At 35.5% G+C, this 20892-nt stretch overlaps 1 protein-coding gene across 8 annotated transcripts in view; it reads left to right on the top strand.

Annotated features, from left to right (window-relative positions):
* The window catches only part of YAF2 (YY1 associated factor 2), an 83907-nt gene that overhangs the window by 3148 nt on the left and 59867 nt on the right, over nucleotides 1-20892 (top strand). For 2 of the 8 annotated variants that reach the window (XR_014083037.1, XR_014083039.1), the window contains exons 4-5: nucleotides 20417-20488; nucleotides 20582-20681. The exons of 3 other annotated variants lie outside the window; for them this stretch is intronic. Coding sequence is in view for 1 of the 5 variants with exons in the window: in XM_081593697.1 (XP_081449823.1) it covers nucleotides 20417-20488 (72 nt within the window). In the remaining 4 variants the exon portion in view is untranslated. Of the gene's footprint in view, nucleotides 1-19425; nucleotides 19503-20355; nucleotides 20489-20581; nucleotides 20682-20892 lie in introns of all 8 variants that reach the window. 3 more of the 8 variants (XR_014083036.1, XR_014083035.1, XM_081593697.1) reach the window with 3 other exon arrangements.

Here is a 20892-nt window from a genome sequence, read left to right on the forward strand (position 1 = left end):
ATTGCACCACAAAATATTTGCCTCTCTGGTAATGTTAGAAATACAGAATTAAAGGACTACATAATACTCCGAGGAGCAGAAGTTTCAGTAGTTGGAAGAAATAATTCTCCACGACTGACATGTTAATTAGCAGTTAGGGTCATTTCAAGAATGAGGTTGGCTATTACCAAGGCAGGGACTGGATCGCTGCAGAGCAGGAGGCGGCAGTTTGCTAATGACTTGTTTGTGAGACTGACAGACGGGACTTCAGTCCCTTGGGTCAGACTGATCTTTGAACTGATTCTGTCTTAGTTGCCAAATGTGAGACCATGTCTAAGCCAATCCCAGACGTCTGAAAAACTTTTCTTTTTAAACCTCCAGAGAAGATGGAGTCTGTGGTCTCCCTTTAAAGTCTTTCCGACAGTTTTTTTTGTTTAAAGGATATCTAGTTCGAATCCTTTTATATTGCAACAGAAGATCTTTTCCTTTGACAGTATCCTTGGTAAGTCATGTTTTTCTGCAGAGTTAACTGTATGAAATAAACTGAGGTTATATTCATAGCAGAGTTCAAGATGAAATGTGACTTGAAGTAGCTTCAATTCCTAAATTGTTAACTTCTTTAAATGTATGCCATTTCCCCAGTTGAATTTCAATTTTGTACTTGCTGGCCTTAATTAGTTAAAATTTGATTAATTAAAAAAAAAATCTAAAATCTAAATAACTGGATAGTTTCAATACTGAAAGTTTTATACATTGTGCTTTTGTAAGAGAATCAATGGCAAATGTCAGTCTGACAGGAAAAATTGAAAAAGTTACGGTGACAATTATTATTAAAAGTACTATACATTTTCCTTCATCTTTATATTTCACATTCTTTTAAGGCAATAATGTCTCAGATATAAGTCTAAGAAACTTGAAAAAATCAAGAACAATTCTGAATAATCAGAGAAAAAGTAGTATAGTGTGTGTGAGGTAGCACAATCAATGTGTTGAGTTGGAGTGGTATCTTATTGCCACTTCATATAGGAATGGAAATTAATGCTTAATTCATATTGTAGATATTTGAAAATGAAAGTGAAAGAGCTGTTTGGTTTTGAACTGTGATCTAAATGAATACTTATAAAACACCTAGCCCAGAGCAGGCTTTCAAATGTAATTTCAAGTATAATAGGTAGTGTTATATTTTCTTAGGGTAAGGCGTATGGGTTCCTTTGGGTTTCTCAGAGATGTTATAAGAATGATGAGAAAGATTTCATATATTAGCAAGAGCACTAGGTGTTATACTAGGAGTTTGACCATGAGTTCTTATTTTTAACCACTTCAACATTCAGTAATGTTTATTGAACATCTTATTTTGTACTGGGGTTGAGCTAGGTAGTAGACTTACAGTGGTGAACAAAATAGATACTTGTTTCTTCTTTAAAATTTTATGATTTGCTGTCAGTTCAGAAATACTTTGAATTCTGTACATGAGGTAGTTAGGAATTCTTTATGTGTGAGCAGAAGAGGTGAAATTTTCTTATTTAAAAAAATAGTGTTTATAATTAAATACGGCATTATGGTTAGGATTTGACTGTTGGTAAAGAGAGTGATTTATTTTAGTTTCTATAAAATGGAAGTAAATGATATAAAATTCACATTTTTTTGAAGAAACCTTAAACCGGTTATAATCTGATAAAAATCTTTTCAGTGTCATTGTTGTCATGCTTGCTTTCTGTCTTCTAATTTGAGGCTTGGCACAGATTTCATCTAGACTCTTGTGTGAGAATGTGGAGAAAAAAATTGAGGACCATCTTAGGCAGTCTGTTTTTCAAAAATGCAGAGTTCTGAGCCTCCCTTACCTGAGGAACCTTTCCCTCTACACACAGTTATTGTTCATAGATTCTTATTCTAAGAGATTGGCTTGTTTGTTTTTCTCTCTACATCTTGGGTTAGAGTAGTCACACGGGTTCGTTGTTTACAGAGGAATTTTAAAAGTGATTAGTATTTAGATAGTAGTGGTTTTCAAAGTGTGAACCCCCAGAGTCTCTATAGACTTCTTAGGGAGTCTGTAAGGTCCAAACAGTTTTCATAATCATTCTAAGATGTTACTTGCCTTTTTCACTGTGTTGACACTTGAAGTGGTGGTGCAGAGTTAATGCTGGGCAGCATTGTTGGCTTGGGGCTTTGCTGGTGGCTCAGTGGATAAGAATCCGCCTGCCAGTGCAGGAGACACGGGTTCAATCAGTGATCCGGGAAGATTCCACGTCTCGGAACAGCTAAGCCCATACACCACAACTACTGAGTCAGAGCTCTCTAGAGCCCAGGAGCTGCAACAAGAGAAGCCACCACAATGAGAAGCCCCCTCTTGCCACAACTAGAGAAAAGCCTGCACAGCAGTGAAGACCCAGCACAGCCAAAAATTAAATAAATAAAATTATAAAAAAACCCAAACCTGCCAGCTCTTCAGTGGCACCACATTGCTGTATTCATCATAATCTTCACCACCATGCACATGTTGTAAAAATAATGCTAGTTTCACTGTAGAATATCCTTCACGAAGCAGTAAAAATGATTAATTTTAGAAAGTCATGTGTCTTTTAAAATATTCTGTCTGATGAACTGGGAAGTACAAGTAAAGCATTCCTGCTGCATACCAAAATCATGTGGTTGATTCACGGGAAAGCATTTTTGTAAGTTGTTTGAGTTTTGAGCAGAACTAGCTCTTTTGATATGACATTATTTTTATTTGAGAGAATACCTGGCAAACTGGTTATTCAGACTTGGATATTCATTAGATATTTTCTCAAAAATGAACATAGTCTATCACTTTAAGGAAAACAATTGATGGTATTTGTTGCCAGTGAAGAAAACTGAGCTTTCAAGTGAAAATTTTTGAAAACTTGTAACCTCTATAGTGAGTTTAAGAGCTTTCTAGTACTTTAAAGATGAGATTGGATGGTTATATCAACAAATATAATTTCTGATACTTTATCATAAAGTTTGTTATCACTTGGAAGATTTGCATAACTCAGTAGACCAGTATTTCCCAATTACCAGTGTATTATGTTATAAAACCATACATAGATAATCCACTCAAAGTATAAAAGAACCAGTGGATTTTAAGTGAACCCTATGAAGACTTCGTTGATGTGGTTCCAGATTTCATATGCAAATAACCTTTGAGAAACAACTCCTTGTTGTCTTGTTATGTACGTATTGAAGAATATCCACAATTATCTGAAAAGGCTATTAAAATACGCCTCCCTTTCTCAACTACAAATTTGTGGGAGTCAAGATTTTCTTCATATTCTTAAAAAAACACATTGCACCAAATTGAATGCAAGAGGAAATACGATAATCCAGATGTCTTATGTTAAGCTGAATAGTTGAGTATCACTAAAAATATACAAGTATACAAAGTTATATTTGTTTTGAAAAATATAGTTTTTTTCATAAAAATATATTAAAATATTTTAAAATGAATTAATGTATATTTAAGTTTTTCTGTTTTTATTTTTGGTGTAGTAATTTATTTCTTGGTTTCGATAAGAGCTAGATAAACAAAAGCTCTTTTAACTTTTGAGAGTATAATGAGATCCTGGGACCAAAATATTATGCACTGCTGGTGTAGAGTTTTACTACCTTGAGTTTCTGTATGCAGTAGATGTCCTTCATCAACCGTTCTTTCCCTTTCTTTTATCCTTAGTTAAATCACAGCTCTCCGATTTAACCTAGTGACCCCTAGTGACCTAGTTGTTAAACTCAGAAGCCTAATCTCAGTCTTTTTCGTGACACCTCAGCAGTATTTGATGTTGGCAGCCTTTCCTAAAAATGTAAATTCCCCTTCCTTGACGTCTCTAACACTCCTTTTTCTTAGTTTTCCTAATACATTTTGAAATTAACTTCTGCTTACCCCAAATTGACTTCTCTCTATTCCTTATTTTGTATGGGGCATAAACTTTATGGAACCTAAACTAGAAACTTTCATTGTCTCAACTTTGATTTCAATTCATCATCCTCCCTCGTGTCCAGTCTTCTTTTGGCTCTTTCTCAAATCTGTCCTTTTCACAGTTTTTGTTGTTATAGTTAAGAAGCCAGTATCATTTCTCTCACGCGTTATTGGACGAATGGGTCTCTTCTCCAGAACGTTGCTAATGTTATCTTCAGCACTTTTTTGAAACCTATGGGAATATTTTGATTGCTCTGTATTAAAAAAAAAGTTGAGATCTTTCTAGTGACTGCTGAATAAAGGTTGAGCTCTTGAGCATGGTATTCAAGGCCATGACAACCTATGTCTAGATTGCCTTGCTAGCATCAGTTCTTGCTATGTATCCCAACCAGGCCTGTGCTGCATCAGCACTCAAGTATTCCTGTCAGATGGTGCTCCTAAAAAGAAGTCCTGTGGGATTGCAACCATCCCTGCACCCACTCCAGCTATCATATTGATTCAATGTATCTTTTTATGTGTGTGTGTGTGTATAATTACTTCTGCCAGAATGCAGTACTGTGTAGATGTTTGCCTTCCCCAGCAAGGACTATCTTACAGTTGCTATCTCCGAGGCTAGTAAAGTACTTGGAACATTTTAGGCATTTAAACCTTGTCAGTTAATGTTCTTTTAAATTTGTTACTATTTGCCACCTGGCATTGCTTTTCCAGTAACTTTAGAGATTATCTTTGTAAAAATATGATTGGATTATTTTGTCATAATTTGTTAAGTATATATTAATTCTTTGTGCATTTTTAAAAAATTTTTGCAATTTTGCCATATAGTAAAAGCACTATTTTTACAGTTGGATTAGTAACTGAGATGAGTAATTCTGAGTATTTGTTTAAACATGGAAATAGTATTTTTATAATACAATATTTGTTTATTTCAAAGATCAGATAAAAACAAAGAGCTTAGCACATGTCTTATTTCTATTACCATGTTTTATTTGTTCTTATACACATTCTTAAAATTAAAAGCATGTATGTGTATAAGAGAAAATACAACTTTTATCTCAGTTTTAGTACATTTTTAGCTTTATCATTTTTTGTATTGACATATAGCATATGTTTCATGTTTGAACATTATTTCAAGGATGATATTGTACATGAATACCTTAACATTTTTAACGTTTAACTTTGGAAAATTCTGTGTTTATTATCTCACTTATAACCTTTTATTAAGGTCTTGTTATTCACATTACTGAAATTTGCATAGTATAGAAGTACTTCTTGACTATACTGAAGTCATAAAAGAGTACAACATATTATAAAATATTTTTTATTACTTGATTAAATTGTAAGTGCTCCGTTGAATGTTCAAAGTTAAAATAGTTGATGTCAAGAGCCTATCAGAAACTAAAATATACTGAACATAAATTTGTAATATTTGACATTGTTTAATTGAAAAATAATTTAGAATTCAGATTTTTGCATTTGTTTGAACTGTACTGAATTTAAAATTAACCAATGGAATGAATTAAATTTAATTATAATTAAAATGGCACTAATTTTTACCTTATGATTGAGGTAGCATTGTTTTATCTATCAACACATTACTTTTAAAGATAAATCAGTTGTACAAATTAGCAGACACCTGTATACCTATAGAAATTAGTTTGTTTTCGGCCACTAAGTCATGTCCAACTCTTGCGACCCCGTGGACTGTAGCACACCAGGTTCCTCTGTCCTCCTCTTGTCTCCCGGAGTTTGCTCAAATTCACGTCCATTGAGTCGATGATGCTATCTAACCATCTCGTCCTCTCCCTCTTCTCCTTTCCTGATAGAAATTAGGCAGACATTAAAAAAAAAAAGAAATTTTCCTCATCTTGTGCTTCTTGACTATTTCTAATTTTTGTGAGTCAATCTAAAAGAACTAGTCATTGATATCTTTCTAGAATTTGTTATTTTGTCTGCCTTGTTAACTGCTTCTTCAAGATCCGGCTCACATACATAGTCCCTGTGCCATTCTCCTAAGTCCATCCAAAGCTTGCCTTCCTTTGTGTCTTTGTTCGTATGTCTCATTGTGATCTCTAACTTGAGCATTTCCTCATAAACCCGGAATTGGTTTTGTCTTTCTCATGAAGCTGAGGATTTGAAAAAGTTGGAATTCTGATACAGGTTAAATCAATACTTGGAAAAGAAACCTTCTGTATACATGTGTGAATTATTGGAAATAAGTGATCAGAAGTGAACAAAATCTAGATTCTGAAATCTTCAATTGCATAGCAAACATCCTCCTGTTGTTCGTTGGGCAGCATGTTGTCATTGGATATGTACCATATGCCAGGAATTGTGTTAGGCCTATAGAATTGTGGATGAGACACCAGTTCCAGCTTCTAAGAGTTTGAAATCGAGCAAAGAAGATCGATAGTATTTGCTAATGAGTAAACAAAAGAAAGAATTTAAAATTTTCCAATATTGTCCTAGTTTTTGGAGTTCTATATTCAAATTGAGTATAAAATCAGTTACTGTAGTGGCCAGTAGTAAAGTGCTTTTGGTACAGAGTGTGCTTTAACATTGTGGCCAATTTCCAGTTTGATTGATTACCTTTCTCTTAAGAAATTTCAGCCAAATGAAGCTGCCACTTCATTGTTGGGTAAAACCCTCTTTTTCTTTATATGTGTGTATATATGTATGTGGGTATATATATATATATATGCATATATGTATAAATATGTATGTTTTTAAAAGGAATTGCTGTTTTCAACAAGATGTTTAAGGAAGAGAAGGGGTTGACAGAGGATAAGATGGTTGGATGGCATCACTGACTCAATGGACATGAATTTGAGTAAACTCCAGGAGATAGTGAAGGACAAGGAAACCTGGTGTGCTGCAGTCCGTGAGGTCACAAAGAGTCAGACCTGACTTAGTGACTGAACAATGAGCAGCAGGAGGATATTCGCTATGTAATTGAAGATTTCGGAAGACTAAGATGATTACTATGAAGACTATGACAAATTTACATAGGCTGGATTGGATGAGGTTTATATATATTTTGTACTTATCCCAGGAACCATCTTTTTTTGAGAGTAAAATAATTATAATAGGACTCATTATTAAACTTAATGTCTCTTTTCTCAGCTGTCTTATTGGTTATATTGGCAGTGATCTTCATTATGCCACTCAGTTTTTATTTTTCTAGTTTGTTTGTTTTTCCTTTAAAAGGAAAGAAAATTAAATGAAAAAATTAATTGTTGAGAAAATTAAATGAGTTAATTTCTGTAAAGCCATTATCGTTGTGGCTAGTACAAGTAAGTACTCACTAAATATTTTTAAAAGAATATAACTTATTGCTACCAAATTAATTCTTAGTTATTATAGGTTGTTTCTGTGGGTAGGAATTCAATAAAAATAATATCATTAAATTATTTATAATTCATGTAGTGCTTTACTGTGTTCAGAACGCTTTCGTTTATTCTTCCATTTGCTCATCAATCCACCCTGCATTCAGGAGAGGGAGATGGTCATCTAATCACAGTTTTATTGCTAGAAGCGTAGTCTTCAGAGGGAAGTTCTTGAGGGGTATGGGGCAGAGATGTTGGTATTAAAACTTTTGAAATTGTCGAGGCCATTATTGTTTCTAGACCCTTTTGTTTAACATTTTCAGCTCAGTTTAGAGGATTCTTGTTGCACCGAAGTCCTAGAGAACTGCCAGGTAACACATAGCAATATGCTGGGTGAGGTCTTTTCTGTGTGTTAGAACTCACGGCTCTAGCTTAGCTTCTTGACAAGTAAGAAAACAGACCTGGAAAGATTGTGACCTGTTCAAGGTCAGTAGCTGGTTAGTGCCAGGTTCAAATGTTTGGATTTCTTTAAGTCTTTTTTATTACCTTGCTGTGGTAGCTTTAAATTTGCTAGCAAGTAACTTCTTAAGGATTTCTTCTTGTAAATTTCCTATGCCTGTATTTACTGTTGTACACCTTGAAAACTTCTAACATTAAACCTACTACTTATAACTAATACAAGAACTTATGTTAAAATTTGGGCTAACATTATACTGAATGAAGAACAGAATGACTGTTAATTGTTTTCTCTATTTTAGGTAATATTTTTGAAGTTAAAATGTTAAACTTCATTTTGATGTCTTTTATAATAATGGTTATTGTGCTATATATTCTGACTTCTTTGATACCATAGTATTTCTTAAGAGAAAAATCCCAGTAAATATTATTTCCCTCTTTTATTTGTGATACAAATACTAAGAATCTCTAATAGTATAACTAATAACAAATTTGAAGTTTTGTGTGTGTATGATAAAAAAATTTGTACAGTTCTCTGATAATTTTTAGGCATGAGTTGAGAGTCACTTCATCTTTACATATTTTATAGTCTGATCAGGGCTCTTTTCTACAATATCATCCTTTATAGGATATACTAATGATGATAAACCTACAACAGCAGCAAGTAGAAAATATTCCATGCCAGAGAAATAGTTGCTCAGAGAGTAGAGCTCTGTGTGTATTTTCAGAGTAGGCAGAGTTGTTTTAGTCGTTTTTCATCTTTTTCCATCCTTTTTCTTTCTTTATTTTTTGTCTACCCAAGGCCCAGCATCTGCTTGATAATAATTTATAGCCTACTTTCTGAAATGTTCTGATTCCTTTATGTTCTTACTCCACCAGCAGTTATTCCTTTATTAGAACTTTCCTGTTTTAGGTAAATCTAAATAAAATAATACTTTCAAGTATGAATGTAAATAACCCGAGTATGGCAGATAGATTATTTTTTTTCTTTAAGACAATAACTCTTTTTGATGATAAAAGTATTACATATTCATTGAAGGTAACTAAAGTATAAGGAGGAAAATAGGACTGTCCACCCATTATGACATCTCTCCAGCCAGAGAGACGTTAGTACAGCATTGAATGCACAGCCATCCATTCTTTCAGCTGTACTGCTTGTTCAGGGCCAGCTCTGGGAAGCCTCCTTCCTGCAAGTTGCAGGAAATAAGGAGTAAGGAGGAGATGGGTTTACCGCTTAGAATCAAGTAACATGTTTCTTGGCGTAGAGAGAGAGCTGTCTTTTCCTTTAGAAGGGTGCAGAGGTTTTGAATTGTGCTCTTTGAAGCCCTGAAATCTCCTGAAGTTGTCTCAGTGGCTACCAATAGAGCAAACACGTGGGGCTTTGTGTTCCCCTACTCCACTTCAGCCAGATAGATCATCTGTGCTCTTATACATTTTGTTGTTGTTCAGTTGCCCATTCGTGTCTGACTCTTTGTGACCCCATGCATTGCAGCACGCCAGGCCTCTCTGATCCTCACCATCTCCCAGAGTTTACCCAAGTTCATGTCCATTGCATCAGTGATGCCATCCAGCTGTCTCATCCTCTGACATCCCCTTCTCCTGCCTTCAATCTTTCCCAGCATCAGCGACTTGTCCAATGAGTCAGCTGTTTGCATCAGATGACCAAAATACTGAAGCTTCAACTTCAGCATCAGTCCTTCCAATGAATATTCAGAGTTGATTTCCCTTAAGATTGACCGACTTGATCTCCTTGCTGTCCAAGGCACTTTCAGTAGTATTCTCCAGTACCACAATTTGAAGGCATCAATTCTTTGGCATTCTGCTTTCTTTACAGTTCAGCTCTCACAACCATACGTGACCACTGGGAAGACCATAGCCTTGACTTACACATTTTACTTATTAGGATTTCTTGTAATTTTTATTTCCTAAACATGTTCTGTTATCAAAACTTTTTGAAAATCATTGCCCTGTTCCATCCATTCTACCACTCAAATTCTGTTCTGCACAAGTTGGATTAATTGTGACTAGACCTCTTGGCCTCACATCTCAAAGGCAAGAGCTAATACTGACTTTTATATAGTGGTGGGGGAATTTGAAGCTTTTCCCTTTGAAAAGGCTTTTTCTTTCTCCCTCCTTCCCTGTTCCTTTCCTTTTTGTTCACCCATCTTGGACATTTTTGCTCTTTTTTTTTTTTTTTAAGATCAAGGCTGGTAAGGCCCAGAGCTCTATAATCATTGATTAGATGCATAATGAGCAGTACAACTTACAGGTGAATAATTCATTAAGTTCATAATGTCATCAAGTTGTACTTCTATGATAAAACTTGGTAAGACTATTTCGTCATCTATATGAACATGGTTATCAGATTTGCTCAGTATGCTAGTTTTTTGTAAACTTCATGTCTCTGGTTCACACAGCACTTTTTTGGTTCCTTGGTAGTGTACATTTTAATTGTAATCTTGCCATCTTGTGTAGAGTTTCATTATACTTGTTTTTAGTGCAGGAAAATATATTTAATTTTTTTCAACTGTGTATTTGTTTTTAATTTTTATGTGTACTCATTACGATAACGAAAAGCAAAACAAAGAAAAGAATGTTGATATTTATGAGTTGCTTGCAATTATATAGTATAGTGGTGAAGAGTTTTGATTCTGTAACTCGTCTTCTTGGACTTACATATTAGTCTCCACTTACTGGCTATGTGAACTTATGAAAGTTACTAACTATGAGCCTGTTTTTTCATTTGTAAAATGGAGATGGTAATAACAACCAAGGGTGGTTGTGAGGATTAAATGAGATAATTTTTGTCAAGTACTTGGCACAGTGCCTGGCATACAATAAGTCCTCAGAAAATATTAGTTGAAACAGTCAAATACATGAGTGGTGATATCATAGTAGACTTGTATATAGGGGTATAACAATCCCTATTGTCAAATGTGTGAGTTCTAGTGGGGTGACTGACAAAACCAGAACATAAGGGTAAGTGTCTTCTACTGAAAAATAATATTTCAGCAGATTGCTTCAGGGATGTTTTCTCCTCTTACCTCCTTCCATCTCTCCCTCTTTTCTTCTCTTCCTTGTGTGTGTGCCTGTGTATGTGTGTGTGTGAATCTGATGTGGACTGTCATATAAACATTTGGACCTCACCAGTAAAAGTTCTAACCTCTAGGAAGTACTTTGATAGTATAATAGTGGTAAGCAGTGTATATAGACTTAAGATTTGAATAGTTAAAAACAGCCTTTTTTTTTAAACCAAGAGTAAGTCTATTTTCATGTATTTGAGCAAACTCCAGGAGATAGTGGAGGACAGAGCAGCCTGATGTGCTGCAGTCCACGGGGTTGCAAGGAGTCCAACATGACTTAGTGACTGCACAACAGCAACAAGTCTGTCTTCAAGGTTGGATTGCCAGACATCTTGGTCATGGTCTTTTTTAGGCCACTGTGTCTTTTTGTTTATTATATTATTTCCTTTGCTTCATACTCTCCTATTCACGACAATTTTTTTCTTATTCTTTATGACTGCTCAAAGCATCATGTCTCTCAAGAAGCATTTCTTTATCTATTAGGCTAGAATGAATGCCCTTTCAATTAGTCTTAAAGTGTGCTGTGCAAAATGTGATGATTGTATTTACACAGTGTACTGAAAATATTTCATTTTGCTTCCCTGAACTGTATTTCCTTGAGAATAGTGCCACTGATTCTGGAATCACATTTTAGTTTAAATCCCTAATATGCCATTTATGATCATATAACCATAGGATTCTGTGTTGATAATTAAATGTGATAATTGATATAAGAAACTTAACATAATTTTTAGTTAATAACTGATAATAATTGTAAGTGACATTAATAAAAGATCCCAATGTCTGTCATGTGTCTTGCGTGAAAGTGAAAGTCACTTAGCTGAGTCTGACTCTTTGCGACCCCATGGACTACACAGTCCGTGGAATTCTCCAGGCCAGAATACTGGAGTGGGTAGCCGTTTCCTTCTCCAGGGGATCTTCCCAACCCAGGGATCGAACCCAGGTCTCCTGCATTGCAGGCAGATTCTTTACCATCTGAGCCACCAAGGAAGCCCAGAGGTACTGACAGTGCTTAACTGAACTGCAAAGGCTCTTTATCATTTATCTGATTCTATTGTTCCTTTAAACTGTTTGACACTTGTTTTTAAGGAACATTTACATCATTTCATTTCATTTTTTGAACTTTTGAGTTGGGTAGAGTATTTACTTCATTAAAGAACTTGGTGTCAACCTAAATTACCTTCATACTCAACTTTTTCAGCAGTTTAAAAATGTTTTCTTTTGCCATCAAAATAATGCATAGTAGAAACCATAGCAGGCAGCATTTTATTCTGTTTAAGTCATGCTTACTGTTTGTTGAATCTTAACTAGAGGTAGAGAAACCATTTGATGGAATTCATTGCAGTATGCTAGGCAAGAGACAGTAGTGGCCCAAACCAGGTTAATGCCAATAGAGAGAAATGAATGGATTCTAGGTATGTTTAGGAGAAAATGTATAGGCCGTGATGGATGGTTGAATATGGTTGTGGAAGATAGGAAGTTGGGTTTTAGACAGGAAATTTAGAGAGTATTTAGAGAGAAATTGAGGATAAATCCCAGGATTCTGGCTTAGTTATACAGCCAAGTAAATGGTGGTACTTTTCACTGAAAGGGAACAGAAGGAAGGACAGCTTTTGGGGAAGGTAATATTCATTGGAAAAGACCCTGATGATGGAAAAGATTGAAGGCAAAAGGAGAAGGGGACAGCAGAGATTGAGACCGAAATAGCATCACTGACTCAATGGACATGAATTTGAGCGAACTTTGGGAGATAGTGAAGGACAGGGATGCCTGGCATGCTGCAGTTCACGGAGTGAGAAGGAGTCAGACGTGACTTGGCGACTGAACAGCAACAAATGGGTCGCTTTTAGATTTGTTGAATTTCAAGCATCTGAGAGAAATATGAGAGGGTAGCTATATGAGGCAGTTGGATATGTGGTGCTTAAGCTTAGGAAGGAAATCAGAGCTATAAATGTATGTTCAGTAGTCCTCACCATACATGACCAATTGAAGCCATGAGAGTGAGACAGATCAAGACAGATCAAGGAAAGAATAGATTGAATAGCATGAGAAAAGAGAACCTAGGACAGAAACTGAGAAACATCACCACTTCCTTAAGGTAGAAGAAAAGCATCATATAAATAAGAAGAAAGAAATGGAGGAGAAAGAAAAATTAAATAGGGAATAAAAAGCCCAGCAGAGAGTAATGTTATAGGAATAGAAGGAAAAGAATGTTTTCAAAAGGAGAGGATATAGTTGGCCATGGCAAAGGGCTTTTACTTTTGTCAGAATCTTAATTTTTCCTTTGCATTCTGTGTAATGTTTATTTTTAACAAGTGTTGCATTAACATTTATATTTCAAATTGTAACAAGAATATAATCCTGCGTAGTGCTTGGGCTAAGCCTTTCATGATAGTTTCAACAGTTCTGAATTACATCTATGGATTACATAAAGGAGGTTAATGATGGTAGATCAGGAGACAAGTAAAATTACGTTACTCTTTCAAGGAATAATGCTTAATTATCTAGTTAAATCTGTAACTAAGCCTCTGCGTTTACAGGTAACTCCTGATTGTAGCTATAAAAATGAATAGAATTAATTTAAAAATTGGGTCCATGTTGGTATCAAAAATATTTTAAGTGGTAAGTATATTAACTTGGAACACTTTTTTTGGAAGATTGCATTGTTAATTGTGGGGGAGCTTGTATAGTTTGAAGAAGTCCTTATCTTATGTTTTTAGAAGGAATGAATAATAGTTTTAGATTAGCTTAGTAGGCAAATCACAATACTTTTCATACAATTCTACAGTTTGGTCTCTAAAGTGATAGCCATTATAGGGTATGTTGAATTTGATGTGATCCATGATTCAGATTTTTTTTTTTTTAGGCAAAATAATTTTGTGACCTTTTAATAGATGCCCTAGAGAAGGAAACAACAACCCACTCCAGTATTCTTGCATGGGAAATCCCATGGACAGAGGAGCCTGGAGGGCTACAGTCTGTGGGGTTGAAAAAGAGTCAAACATGACTTAGAGACTAAACAACAACAAGCAGATATATGCTAGACAAGCTCTAATAAGCCATTTGTGGGGTATCTTTTTTGAGAATGTACGTTCATTTCACTGTCTAAGATTCAGATCTTAGGAGTGCTGAATTAACAATATTTAGAATGTAGTCAATAGGTTGCAAACTATTACTGTTGACTGCAGACTATTTGAGATTTATTGTTAGAAAAATTTGCCATTGTTTTATAAAATCAATTTTACACTGAAAACATACACTTATGTTTTAGAGGTGGTTATTAAAAATTTATTTGAAAACGAATAGAGGGCTTAGAATCTCCTCAGATTAATTTTAATATTATAGTCAGAAAAGGTGAGAAAAAAAGATGAAGTTGCAGAGTAAAGGTTAGACTTCTTTATCATGTTGATGTAATTGTTGGCATTCAGAATAGTTAGCTGTTTGTTATTTTTGTGTATTTAACTTGGATACTGACCATAATTAACATATGAAGGACTAATGCTCCTGATATTTTGAACTAGGATCAGGAAAATATTTCCTTGACTAGAAACTATTAAGGATAGAGGAGTGAGTGGGTGAAAGTTGCTCAGTCGTGTCCGGTTCTTTGGGACCCCATGAACTATACAGTCCGTGGAATTCTCTAGGCCAGACTACTGGAGTGGGCAGCCCTTCCCTTCTCCAGGGGATCTTCCCAACCCAGGCATCTTCCCAACCCAGGGATTGAACAGGGGTCTCCTGCATTGCAGGCAGATTCTTTACCAGCTGAGCCACAAGGGAAGCCCAAGAATACTAAAGTGGGTAGTCTATCCCTTATCCAGCGGATCTTCCCGACCCAGGGATCGAATTGGGGTCTCCTGCATTGCAGGTGGATTCTTTACCAACTGAGCTATGAGGGAAACCCCAAGAATAGAGGATATTAACTTAAAAGACCCTGATGCTGGGAAAGATTGAAGGCAAAAGGAGAAAGGGGCAGCAAGAGTATGAAATGGTTAGATAGCATCACTGACTCAGTAGACAGGAATTTGAGCAAATTCCGGGGGAGAGTGGAGAACAGAAGGGCCTGGCAGGCTGCACTTCATGGGGTTGCAAAGCATCAGACATGACTTTGTGATTGAACAACAACATTTTAACTTTCTACAGAAGTACCCCGTTTTAAGATATTGTTTATAAAATGTGGTGCTTAGTTAAAGGACTAAGGTGTTTGTCAAATTAGGAAGATCAAACTATTGTTGAATATCAATGTGATTAAGGTATCCTTAGGAAGAATGACTAGAACATAAAATGATATAAAAAGCAAAACCACATAGCATTATAACAGTGGATAATTGGTCATGTTTAGCATAGTACAGGAGGTGGTAGGAAGTGAGAGATGTTATTTGGCAGTTGCTAGCATAGCATAGTAATGTAGCCTTCTTTATATTCAAGTTAACTACATCTTAAACTTAAAAATTAAAAAACGTAGCTTATAGATAACAGCAACCAGTTTTCAGGGCGCTGCACACTTAGACTGTGCGCACTGTGCAGTTCTTTGCAGTGCTTTGGCTCTGTCCAGATTTGTTGATGTGGGGAAGGAAACAGACCTGGAAGATGACGTCTGATTTGTTAGCAGCTTGAGGAGGTTCGTAGGTATAATTCAGTTGGGTCTTATCTGCTTTAGCCTTAGGTTGAATTTTTGTACCTAAAACCCAAGAACCAAATTCAGAATTGGGCCTCCAAACCATTGACTCATATTTTCCTGTGAGTTCCTTTTTAGGCACCAAATTGATACTCACTTTGCAACTTTTAGCTTAACGTTAATTGCTTTGTAACTCTTTCCATATTAGTTACCTATTGTTGTATAACAGACTACCCCAAAATTTAGTGGTAGAAAACAATCAGCATTTATTATACTCCCTCCCTCTCCCCCATCCCTTCGCAGTTTAGCAGGTGGTTCTGGCTCAGGATCTCTCATGCCCAACTAAGGAGGGATCCACGTCCAAGCTCTCTCATGGTTTTCAGCGGCCTTAGAACCCCTGCTCCCAGGTTACTCACACAGCTGTTAGCAGGCCTCTGTCCGAACTCTGGCTTTCACAACATGACAGCTTACTTACCCCAAAGCAACATACCTGGTGAGAGTCATGAAAACAAGAGCCACTGTCCTTTCATAATCTAATTTTGGGAGTGACATCCATTACTTTGGCAGCTTCCCTGGTGGCTCAGATGGTAAAAAAATCTGCTGCAATGCAGGAGACCTGGGTTCAAGCCCTGGGTTGAGAAGATCCCCTGGAGAAAGAAATGGTTACACACTCCAGTATTCTTGCCTGGAGAATTCCATGGACAGAGGAGCCTGTACCGTCCATGGGGTCGCAAAGAGTTGGACATGACTGAGCGACTAACACTTTCCATTACTTCTACTAAATTCTGTTCCTTAGAAGTGAGGTCACTAAATTCAGCCCATACTCAGGGGAGGAGATTACAGAAGGGCATGCATACCACAAGGTGGGATCATTGTGGACCATCTTAAAGGCTGCCCACCACAATGTCCTTTAAAGTTGAAAACCTTTTTTTGTTGTTACAGAATTCATTATTGAAAGGAAAGTTTATAGAGGAATCCCAGAATATAAAATGGATAGAGAGCTGTTCTGTCCAGAGCAGGGGTTTTAGAAAGCTAGAGCTAACCTACTAGCATCCCTCCCCTTCAGTTTTTCTGAACAGTTTGAATATTAGTATGTTTACCATCTAATGTCCATCAGGAACATGAATATATACTATTTTCCTCAACCTTTCCTTTTAGAATTTGTTAGCAGTTGCAGTTCTAAGATTCTAGCTTGTAACAATCAGGTTTTAGAACATGAAAAATGATTTGTGTAAATGTTTCTGGCAGTTTTAATAGTCTGGGGAGCTTTCTTTACTAGTAAATCTAATGGAATACCTGATTTTGTCATATTAGCGGATATAATTTATATATTGAGAGGAGAATGATAGTGATTTACTTAGTAACTACTGCCTAGAATGTTTAACTATTTCCAAATTGTATGTATTTTTTAAAAAATCACAGGTATATCAATGATATTTGTACTTCAACTTCAATATTAATGTGCTTTGTATCTCTTTCATGCTGCAAATCATGATTCCTAAGTGAAGTGAAAGCCATTCAGTCATTTCCGACTCTTTGGGAACCCATGGACTATACATACAGTCCATGGAATTCTCCAGGCCAGAATACTGGAGTGGGCAGCCTTTCCCTTCTCCAGGGGATCTTCCCAACCCAGGGATTGAACCCAGGTCTCCCGCATTGCAGGCACATTCTTTACCAGCTGAGCCACAAGGGAAGCCCAAGAATACTGGAGTGGGTAGTCTATCCCTTCTCCAGCAGATCTTCCTGACCCAGGAATCAAACTGGGGTCTCCTGCATTGTAGACAGATTCTTTACCAACTGAGCTATCAGGGAAGACTGATTCATGATTCCTAATGAATACCATAAATTACTTATTTTCTTTCTCTTGCAATATAAAGAATATAGTCTCAAAATAATAGCACAGTCGTCCCTGTATATCCATGGGGGATTGGTTCTGGGACCTTCTTGGTTACCAAAATCTGAATATGCCGCAGTCCCTTATATGTAGGTTTAAACCTACATATAAGGGACTGCTGCGTATTCCACAAACCTACACATCCTCTTGTATATTTTAAATAATCCCTGGGTTACTTATAATTCTTAATACAATATAAATGCTCTGTAAATAGTTGTTAGCATGAGAAATTCATGTTCTGCTTTTTGGAACTTAGTGGAAATTTTTTCTGAATATTTTTGACATGTGGTTGGTAGAATCTGTGGATCCTGAACCCATGATACAGAGAGCCAACTGTACCAAAGTTAATACAAACAATAAATCTCTAAGCTTAGAATTTTTTTAGTAGTTCTTTGCAGATATATAAAACCATTTGAAAATAATTCCATTTCTGGGTGGATATGTTACAGTTTGATAACATGGTTAGATTCCAGGCATGGTTTTTAAATGCATTACTTACATTTGTATTAACTTAATCCTCATAACTGTTCTGTGAAGTAGGTTCTGTTTTTACCCCTATTTTATAGATAAATATAGTTTTTTCATCTTGATTTTAGGTTATTTATGTTAACAAAATAATGCTGTTTTTGTTTGTTTCTTTGTGAGTTCATCTAGAGCTAAAGGATAAAGATGAAGGAGAGGAAAATTTAATTAACAGATTATCTGATGAGCTCATTAAGGAACAAAGAGAGATGACAGTTTCTGTAAATAACATTATTTAATAAGTGAGTTTACAGTTCACTTTTGACCTTATTTTACTTAATTGAGCTACACACCTCCCCCCATATTTATGAACCATTATGATGTCACTTAAGTATGTGTGACTGTATGTATAATGTTAAATTTTATTACACTGCTAAAGGATTTCACATTCCGGATTTACCATGAACAACTTTCCACAACTATAGTACCTTACATTAGAATTGCAAACCTTATTTGAAAATGCGAACATGTACTTGGAATCACAAAACCAGTTGTAATTTAAGTTGCTTCCAGCCAAAACATAATATCTAGCAGTAGTGGAAGTGAAAGTTAGCTAACTTATTTTTTTTTCTGAGCAGTTTTTTCAAAAGTTCAGGTTGATTTTTTAGAGTAGATTCTCATTAGTGAAATGCTTTATTAGGTTCTTAATTACTGTTAACCTTTTTGTGGACTGGCATTATAATTATTAGAACTTACAAAGGATATTTTTGAGTAGAGTATTCTAATTTCTGGAATTTCTTTTCTAAGCTATTCTAATAAAATCCATTTTAGTTAAACTTATGGCATAATAACAGCAACAAATAGCTTTGAATGTTGGTCTCCTAAGTGACCTTTTAGGTTACCTTAAAATATTTTAAAGATATTTTAATTCTCATTATTTTAAAGAATGCATTTGATTTTATTTTAAATTCACAAGATCTTAGTCTAAATGAAGACTGTATGTGTTAATATAAATTAAAATTGGAAATTATTATTTAGTTCTTAATGAAAACTTTTATACTAGCTTTTACTGTAAGGATAAAATATTTGGATTATTGCTCCTGTATCAGTTGTGTCAATCCAAACATATAGGACCTTCATGCCATGTACTGCTTCACATTTCAGGAAATATAAGTTAACTAGGAATCTAATTTAAACTAGATGATCCTTTTGAAATTTACCTCTATATTGCAGTTAGAAATTGAGGTCTGTGTAGTGCCCCTGTTTGCCTGAATGAGTCATTTAAAAACTAATGCCCTAATTGCTATTATTTTCTAAACTCAGATGGATATAGTTTATCTAAAACAATTTGTATCTAAGTGGGAATCTAGGAAAAATCTTGACATGGTGCTGTCTGCCTTTACTAAATATAAAGATTACCTCATAACAAGAGTGAAATGCTAGATTTTCATTAGAGTTACATTTTAAGAATTTTTTTTAAAATTACATTTTGTTTTTGATGAATTAATGATTTTATATACCATTTTACCCTGTTTAAAGTAGAAGCTATGTATTTAATTTTTTCCATAGAAAGAAGAACCATGAAACCATATGTTTTTTCAAGGTAGGAAATAATTATTAAATAGCAGCATAATGAGAAAAGGAAGACTGTTACTGAAATATGTCTGTATCTTCAATAGGACCTAGTGTTTGAAGTCATCACTACTATAGCACATCAAAATGAACATGTACCTGATGAATATGTATTGAGTTAAAGGTAAAGGCAATCTTCATGTGTCCCTGAAGATAAAGTTCTATTGACAGTTAATCGAAAATATTACTGTACTACTTTATACAAGTGTTTACATTAAAATCAACATTATTATTTATCAGTGGCCTGGCATTCGTAAGGGCTTCACAGGTGGTGAAGTGGTAAAGAATCCGCCTGCCGATGCAGGAGATGCGGATTTGATCCCTGGGTCAGGAAGATCCCCTGGAGAAAGAAATGGCCACCCACTCCAGTATTCTTGCCTGGAGAATCCCTATGGACAGAGGAGCCTTGTGGGCTACAGTCCATGGGGTCAGACACGACTGAGCCTAGCACAGTGGCATACTTACATATATGTATGTGGTTGGTTTGTTATAGGTGACAAATGGTTATTTTAAAGACTTATTGAGTGATGAGTGGGAATTGCATTGATGCTGTTTATCTGAAGTGTTATAGATTGTTAATCCACTCTAGTTGCCTCTACACCCAAATTCAGCCTATGTTAATGACAGTGGCTAGTTAAGAAACGGTAGATTTTGATCAATTAACTACCCTTCACGGATATTAAAAAATGATGGTAGTACTTTAGTGAGAGAGAATAGTCTGATAGCTGATATTTTTATAAATTAAAATGTTGCTGTTGTTACAGTAGAGATTTTAAAATGAAACTATTCAAATCATTTTCTTTTTCTTGTGTTTTTAATAGTGCCAGAAGTTTCTGTTGACTTATAGTTAGCACATTGTTTCTGTATTTACTTTGGTGCATTCATGTATAGTTATCTAGTTAATTTGCAGCCCTTTCCCCTGTAGTTCTTTATGTATTAATCTCAAATAAATTTAAATAATTTTCTTATTCTGATAGAGAAGAAAAAGCTGGATCACTTACCAGTAACTGGAGTTCTCCTATTGGGTAATCTCCACAGATCCACATTCTTTGAAGTTATTGTGAATGCCTCGTGGACCATGGGACTGTTGAAATTTCCAATTTCAGGAAGGTAAGCAAGCACACTGAAGCATGTCTCTAGCATCTCCCAAATCCCCTTCCCTCAACTTTCTCACATATGCGTCTGTACTGCATGCCCCCTCAGTTCCAGTGGATGCCCGTCAGGAAGATTCTCATGCTGGACAGAAGGGCAAGAGAGGTGGATCTGTGAGGGAAAAGACCCAATAGGATAACTCAAGTTACTGGTAAGTAATCTAGTTTTCACAGACTTGAGATTTTTTTCTCCCATTTCTTCTCTTTAGGAGTTCATTTAATTGCAAAGAGAGGAAATGGTTTGGGATAGTTTCTTTTTGTAAGTTTGGTGTGGATTATAGCATTTATTGTATAGATGATAAATACCTAGTTTTTAATGGCTATATGAATAAATGTGACATTAATTTTAAAGTACATCATTTA

The sequence above is a fragment of the Giraffa tippelskirchi genome, chromosome 4 (genome assembly GCF_054371585.1).
Source record: "Giraffa tippelskirchi isolate mGirTip1 chromosome 4, T2T-mGirTip1v1.2.pri, whole genome shotgun sequence".
NCBI classification, from domain to species: domain Eukaryota; kingdom Metazoa; phylum Chordata; class Mammalia; order Artiodactyla; family Giraffidae; genus Giraffa; species Giraffa tippelskirchi.